This window comes from Phalaenopsis equestris, unplaced genomic scaffold (genome assembly GCF_001263595.1).
Source record: "Phalaenopsis equestris unplaced genomic scaffold, ASM126359v1 Scaffold001307, whole genome shotgun sequence".
Lineage (NCBI taxonomy): Eukaryota > Viridiplantae > Streptophyta > Magnoliopsida > Asparagales > Orchidaceae > Phalaenopsis > Phalaenopsis equestris.
In genome coordinates this window covers 288,250-296,639 of record NW_018165746.1, presented here as the reverse complement: position 1 = coordinate 296,639, position 8,390 = coordinate 288,250, and the positions used below count along the sequence as shown (strand labels likewise).

General features: G+C 31.9%; 1 protein-coding gene across 1 annotated transcript in view; it reads right to left on the bottom strand.

Annotated features, from left to right (window-relative positions):
* LOC110033899 (histidine--tRNA ligase, chloroplastic/mitochondrial-like) overlaps nucleotides 1-8,390 on the bottom strand; it is a 26,534-nt gene continuing 18,144 nt past the window's right edge. The window contains 6 exon segments of the mRNA XM_020738056.1: nucleotides 1-406; nucleotides 1,127-1,287; nucleotides 1,402-1,530; nucleotides 3,581-3,677; nucleotides 3,679-3,718; nucleotides 3,989-4,106. Of these exon segments, the coding sequence (XP_020593715.1) occupies nucleotides 259-406; nucleotides 1,127-1,287; nucleotides 1,402-1,530; nucleotides 3,581-3,677; nucleotides 3,679-3,718; nucleotides 3,989-4,106 (693 nt within the window). The 3' untranslated portion in view covers nucleotides 1-258.

Here is an 8,390-nt window from a genome sequence, read left to right as displayed (position 1 = left end):
AAAAAAAAAAGTATGAAAAGAATATTTATGCTATTGTCGTTTTACAAAGCTTGGGTGATCTCCAATCATCATAAAGCTTATCCAAACTATTTGAGCTCAATTAAAGGCCTCAATATTCTCACCATGAGTCACGCGGATCAATCAGATAACTCCTAAGCGTGCACGAGGGGATTGAACTTATTAAGAGCATCTAAGCGTAAATGACTCCCTCCCTCCCTCTTTTGAACTCTCTCTCTTACATAAGAAAATTACAATAACTTATGAAAGCACTGCTAGTTCATCAATCTTAACTTCAAACTCATCTCTACTGGCAAGAATCTTCACACGAACCATACCTCTCTGATATTCTGAATTGCCTACAAGGATTAGCCTATCAGCATTGATTCTTTCAGCATGCTTGAAAACCCTGAAAATATCAAACAAAGTTAGCACTGAAGTACTGAACAAAAATACTGCAATGAATCACTAATAGAATTTCTATCGGAAATTTCTCAAATTAAAAAAAAAAAATGATAATATGGATTTTTTTTTTAAAAAGATTTTTTTTGCAATCTATCCTATAGATTGAAATTTGTTCTTGGGTGCAAGAAAATTTTGGTTAATATAGATTGAAACTTAATGCTGAAAATAAGAATAGCCTTGATGGAAAAATAAATCAATCAATAAATAAAAGTTTTAACTATGGAAGAGACTTATCCTTGCATTAACTCTATTTTCAGAGAGAAATAAGCCACTACTGGATATCAGAGATTTTTCACAAGGAATTCAACATTGGATTTTTACCTAAACTACTACAATATAAAACGCAAATTCCAGAATAATGCAAAAGAGAGAGACAAGTTAATAAAAATGAAATTTAACAAGCTAAGGGATTGTTTGGGATCATAATTTTCTCTTTGGTTTAAAAAAAAACTTATTTAGCGTTTTTCTTATATATTTTTTAGTATTTTTAAAATTAATCATATCTTAATCAAATATGTCAGATATATCTTGTTTCAAAACAAAACATAAACAGAACGAAAACAAACAAAAAACACAAAAAATAGAAAATCAAATGCTCTAGAGATATTAAAAAATGTAAAATAGAACTAGAAAAGGAGGGTGTAGAGGGGGTTTAAGACCACACCATTTAAGACGTTTATCTTGTATAAGATCAACACTTCGTCCTCTCTGTCTAAGTGAAGAAACAATTTTTAACGCAGGTCCTTCAAGCTCCTCATCCAACAGAAATACGATGTCATCTACTTGCCGACTAAGATCAGGTAGAAGACCCTTCTCCTTCAGCAACTGCCACAAATGATTTGCAAGGAGAGGAAACAAAACAACATGTTAGAGACACTTTTCCAAGTAATTATCAAGATAACTATGATAATTCAGAATAGCAGCCAAAGGCATTCTTACTTCCAAAATAACAGCATCCCCAAACCCAAATCCACAAGCTGGGATGTCATCACTACCGAAAGTAGAGAACAGACGGTCATATCTTCCACCACCACAAATAGCCCTTAGTTTTCCTTCTCTATCGAATGCCTGTAGATGTAAATATTTGGAATAATTACATAAATAGAACTTGAAACATTGCTATTTACAAAACAAACATCCATGTTATTTCTTTGGACTATTGAACCGATGCATTTACACGTACCACAATTAAACTATCGAGAATTTCATAAAAATGAAAAATATGGGTTGAGATGTTATCAATAATTTTGATATTTGAGTGAGAATTTGAAAAATGAAGGTGCTAGATTTGTAAATAGCAATCTTTAGCTGGTTAAATATGTGATTGCTCCAAAATATTTTCAAGGAGATGCACATGCAATGTTTTTCAAGGAGATGCACATGAAATGAAACTTACACGACAGTTTTACATAAACTGGAAAGTTCTCAATAGCTTTAAGAAAATACAGCTATTATAAACAAAAATAAAACCTTATGGCAACCGATTAAGAATTTTATCCAAAGACGGATAGGCAGTCCACATTCAAAGGAAGATACGATCTTTGTTTCATGGCATTGGCATAGGAGCATGAAAATCAACAAACTGGACAGTTTTGATCCATAAATCTTTCGTATTGCAAGATTTCTGAAAGACAACTTTTGTGAAGAAAAAAAATCGCAGCTGGTAGCTAGTGCAAACAGTTGCATGCACATTTTCTAAAAATGATAAATGTTTATCTAATCTGATAATATATACTAATTCTAAAGGATGGTGAGAGAGAGCACATCATCTAAATCTTAGTAACAAGAAGAGATATCCATTTTTACATGTTCTATACAGTATCTAAATCAAAGGATTTAAAGGGAATGAGAAAAACAAGCATCTAAATCCTAAAAGGGAAGAGAGAATTCCTTTACAAAATGGAGACATCACCCAAATATGAATGTTGAAATTTGGTGCCCTTGAACCTATTTAAAACATTGAGGGGTACTAATTGATGTCACAAAAAAAACCAAATGATCAAGCACACATTTCAATGCATTTCAACTTAAACAAATTTGGAGCTAGATTCAAAATCATCCTAACTCTAATTTTCACAAATTTATAATCAAACTAGATGTTTCAACAAGATGAACCTTACAAAAGAGAAGAGAACTGATCTAAGCCAAAATGAGCCCATATAAAGCATTTAAAATATGAATAGAAACTTAAAGGTAATTACTTGAAATGTTAAAACATTTCTAAATCTTACATGGTAATAATCAAATTGAGTGTCATGACAAGGGGAATATAACAAGGCCAAGATCACTCAGTTTTAAGATTAAAAGTTACTTAAATGTTAAAAGAATGGTCTATAATAATAATAATAATAATAATAACAAATCAACATAAACTATCCCATGAAAATTCCTGAGATTTTGTCAAAAATAATGAAAATGTCACTCTCAAAAGCATAAATGGATCCACAAACTTCATATGAAGGGGACCTCGATTGAAAATCAAAGAGAAAGCTCAAAATTCTAAAAAACCATGTAGCTCTGCCCGACGACTAAAGCAAGTCACCACCAATCAGTATAGTTTAACTGGCAAAAAGCAAAAGAAGAAAATTTCACAAACTAATTTTATGGAAAAGATTGATAGCGATCACTACCAATCTGCTTAAATAACAACTGCAGCACAATAAGCCTCCTGACTCCACAAGAGCATCCATGAATATATTAGATCTACACAAATCTGTTTGAAAAACATCCATGGCACAGAAACCTCATGTATCCATAAAAGAATCATTATTAAGCTATCACGGATTTGCCCAAAAATAGCTTTAAAGAATCAACCTTCACAATAAACACCGAAGGATCAATAAGAAAATGGCACAAATAGAGCAAAGTCGGCCGAGCATAAGAGAAATACGCACATAGATTGTAAGCTACAACAAAATGTGATTGTACTATTACTGAGTATCAACTCAACAACAATAAAACTTCTGTAAAAGCTAAGAGAAAAAATAATGACAAATATCATCAACCTTATTACGCATCAAAAAGTAATCCTGTACATGGCCTGTAAATACCTCATTTATTAATACTCTTAGACTAGGAGAAGATCTAGAAGGGAACGAATTTTAAGTCCAAAGCATACCTCAAAAACTATTCCAGTATAATAGGCAAGTCCTCGGACAACAGATGCATCAAAGTTTATCCACTGAGAATAGCCATAATGTTCAGCAAGTAAAAATTCTCAGATCAGTAACAGCTTCAACTTCCGATCCGAGAACCTCTACGCATGGATAATGTGATATTATTAGAGCTTTCACTTTTATGATCTTTTATCTTAACTAGCAGAAAAGATGTACAACACCAATGTCACAAGAACCTAATATTATTGATTGTTTTATTCCTTCTTTAAAATTTTTGTGAGGGAATGTTAGATGAGCCAGAATTTAAAAAACTAAACACAAAACAAGCATTAAAATTTCTACCATGAAGCTACCAAAAACTCAAAAATAAATCTTCTGCAGAAGTTCATAGAGATAATAAGAGTACAAACCTTCAAGTTTTGACAGTGACTTTAGAGACAAAACTTCGGTTATTCCTTTTACAGCCACAAATGAAACCCCTGCTTTCACCAGTTCATTTTCAATCTCATCTCTAGAAATCTTTCCTAACTGCAGTTCATAATAATGAAAAAATTCAATGTCTGCTATTGGTGTCTAGATCAAAGCACTTAAAGTCAGAATGCCATTTCTTCTAAGCGTAGCATCAGGAGGGGATATAAAAAATGGAGAATTAAAAATCCTAATCGATCATAATAAAGAGAATGCAACAGTTCAAATGGATATCTCAAGCAATTTGCAGTTGGACAATTTTCACTTGGCTTTAAAGTTTGTGAATTATTCATACTACTTGATTTCATGGGTATAAATATTAATTTTAAGATAAGAACCAGTAAATGCCAGTGGTATTATATCGCCCTACAAAGGACATAAAACTGCAGCTATTGATGAACAGTGCCTCCTCCCCAGGATTATTTTGGAAGATTTATATACATAGCATTCAATTCTTATGTATTTACATACCTAACACCTTAAGTTCAATTTTTAGGTATATGCGACCTTATCTATATATGAAAAAGTGTATTTCAATTTTAGAAGTTAAAATAGTAATAGTTTTTTATGTGATATAATTATTTGGGTGGTATAAATATAAAAAAGGAAAGTATAGGAATTAGATATGTGAAAACATAAGAATTGGATGATATGTACGTAAATGTTCATTTTTTTTACATGCATCAAATACTCTGAAATTCAAAGGCAGGGTTTATGCCACAAGCCATCATTGATTATAAATATTATTTAGAAAAACAAAACAGGTTTTCTTCTAGTAAGAAAATTAAATGCAATTCATAAATTTTGTAATTCCTGCTCTTTTTACCAACCAGGTATAAAATTATTTCCTCGGATGAGATGCACTGAGGTATGAAATTAAATTTCTCCAAAATATTCAAGATGATAAATTTGTGAAGAATTTCATTAACAGATGAAAGAGATCGTAACAGTCACTAACAACCTAAAATATAACTACATTTGAAGTATTCAGAAAATTTCCATAACAAAATTCATTATCTTAAAAAAATAGTACAAAAGTCTAAGTTCTAGTCAATAAAGTAGACATTTTCAAGGGGCGAAACCAACATATTCTTGCAAAGCAGGCAAAATTTAAATAATATAATAAGTAAATAATGATATAGATATATATATATATATATATAGAGAGAGAGAGAGAGAGAGAGAGAGATAAATAGCACACTCAACTAGCAAGATAATACTATTAAATTTATAATTGAAAAAAATAGATAGATAAAAATGTAAAAAAGTTAGAAATATTTAAAGCATAAAGAATTAAGTTGGACATTTTTTTAGTGAGAAGTGGGCAAAATTATAAATTAAGGTTGGGTGAATTTCTAATAATTAACATTTTATTAAAGGAAATAAAAAAATTTGAGGTGGGCAGCGGTAAGGTTGTTCAACTCAACATTAATATAATTGGAGTGTGTATAATTCAAGTCTTGCTGTTCGAAGTATAAATATCTAAACCAATAATAGCCAATGGTTTGTTAAGATTGCTTTGGTGTCTCGCAGTAGACACAAGTTTGCAAAACCAGCTTTTCTTTTCTTTTAAACTTGCAAGACCAGTTCATTTTGCATAAAGTCATAATAAAAAATTTTAAACAAAAAATTTTAAACCATAATTTCACTCCAACTCAAATGGGAGCCTGTCAGTCCCAATCTAAAAGCAAAATATCAAAAATTTATAAGAAGTTAGATATCAAACTTAATTATCGATTCTAATATATCTCATGATACTCACACAGGAAACTAGCATGCACCAAATAGACAATTATGTGACTGTAAAATGTTACGAAAACACATTTGGCAAATAACCATGACACTAGAATAAAAAAGGAACTACAAAGTTTAAGAAATCCACATGAGCATGGCTAACTGCATTCAGTATTTATGATTTCAAGTTGAATTATGCCATTTTACTTGATTTATTTTAGTTCAGAGCTAAAATATTCACTCCTTTTACAATGTAGATTCTGCACACTAAAGGCTGCCTATATGCTTCAAAGCAGCCGGAACTTATCAAAGGAAAAATCAGAGCTGATGCTATGTGGTAGCCATCGAAAGATTTGTTTGCAGCTATTACAACATCAAAACCACAGTATTTTACCCTTACCGGCATTCAAATAGTACGTCTCATTCACAAGATCTTGGCCTGAAACATATGCTCAACAACCACAAGCAATCTATAGCCCTAGCATTGCATAGACGCTTGCCTTATTTATTATATTCAACATCAAGGTTTAGCGTTTCAAAATGTTGGTTGGTACCTTCACTCAGTTCGGAGCTAATATTGTCATTCATGAATTACATTGATGAAACGTAAATAAAAAACTCCGAGGAAACAACTTAAGTTGAAAGGAAAGCACTCAAATGAGTTATAAAATAATCTTACATTCATTAATAATCAATTGCAGGCTAAAGTCATCAATTCTTATGTATAGAGATTGTGTTCTAAGAATGAGACAAAATATAAATTAAAAATTTTCAAATACGGCCTTATCTTGAAATCAAATCTAATCCTATGAAAAAAATTTAAATTCACACCTTTAAAATCCAAAAAGAATACTTAAAACTAATAAAATAATTCAAATTAAAACAAGAAAAATCAGGCAAAAAGAAAAGTGTCAAAGAAGGAAATAAAGCTAAATCAATTCAAACTCGTTGTGAAATTTTAAGTTCTCATTGAGCATTTGCGGGCTAATTTAGCATGGTTAGGTGATTTTATTGCATCAATTTCCCTGGAGTACAAAGAACTCTCTTCTATGCAGTCATCCAAGAGATTTGATGCTAGCTTATGCAGTTCATCTTTGGTCATCCATATATCATCTAAAGAAGGTAAGCCTTTTAACCAGGAGTGTAACACCCAAATTTGAGATCCCAGTTAAAGTTCGATAAAATTTAAAAGTATCCCAACTTTTACATCCCCCAAAAGTAAATCGAATTATTTTTATAAAATTTTATGCATTAAATCGATCAATTTCATATGATTATGAATAGTTTGAGAGATAAAATTTTGAAGTTTAATTAAATTAATTAGACTTTATTTAAACCTTAATTATTCCCTAAATCCCGTTTCTCGATTGTTCACAACCGACTTCCTTCACCATATTTAGATCGAATAGGGCTCCAAAGCTTCAAAATTTCCTCCCATCTCCTGATTCTTCCCTCCCTGTTATGGTTTCTCCTCCATGTAGCTGCAGGCTACAGCAGCTCTGTAGGAGGAGTTCTGCTCGCACCACTGTAGGAGGGTGCTAGGCGAGGCGATTGAGCGAGAGCTTGGTAAGCCGCACAGCACGATTCAGAGCTCCAATGAGAATTCTGTAATTACGAAATCTTCTTTCACGATATTCGAGACTTTCCTTTCCTTCCTAATACTTCCGTTTAGACTTTTGACTCATTTTTCGTGTATTTTAAATTTTCAGTAGCCGTCGAAAGCGTCGAAGTTGTGACGGAAGTGTCGAAAGTGGTTTGTGTGCTTCCGTAAGAGTTTTAGCACAAAATCAGCAAGGTTGGAGGTGATAGAAAGAAGATTACGCTAATTCGGTGAATGTTTGAGTTATGTCGAAAAATCTGTTTGAGTTATGTTTTCAAATAAGACAAGTTTTCGATTAAATTATGAAATAAGCCAAGTTTCATGAATTTTTACGATGCTTATGAATTCCCAAGTTATCTATACGAGGCGGCGAGCTCGACACGAGCATGTGGGCACTTGTCGTATAGCTACTCCATTAAGTCAGGTAAAATAATCTTATGATAATTTTAAAAAATATAATCTTCTCTTGATTTTTATGTCATTTCACATTCCACACTGATGCATTTAGAAATTCTTGCATATTGTTGTTGAATACATTTAAGTGAATGTATGAATGCATGTTGACTTTTTTACGATACATATGATGTTATGCTATGTTATGATACACTGCACATATCAATTTTGATTCATACATGTATATGAAATTTCTATGAATGCATGCTACATGTACTATGTTTTAAAAAATGTCATAATTGATGTTATGGAAAAACTAGTACACGAGTGCTTACAAGTATACTATGCAAGGATGTGACATTCCCGACTTTTAATATTTTGGTGAAGACGAAACTTTAAAAATTGTTGGAATTAGACGATGACAGAAAGCTAGAAAATCGTTGATATTATGAGAGCTATTGATAAGTGCTATGTTAGAGAAAATCTATCTTTTATCGATAATTTATATGACCATCTAGGTGGAGTGACGACCCTGTTGACCTCAATTTTCGTGAGGTCTAGTATTCCTCGTAGGAGTTAGGATCTAGCCTTAGGGGTCTTCCTGCGACTATCTTAGA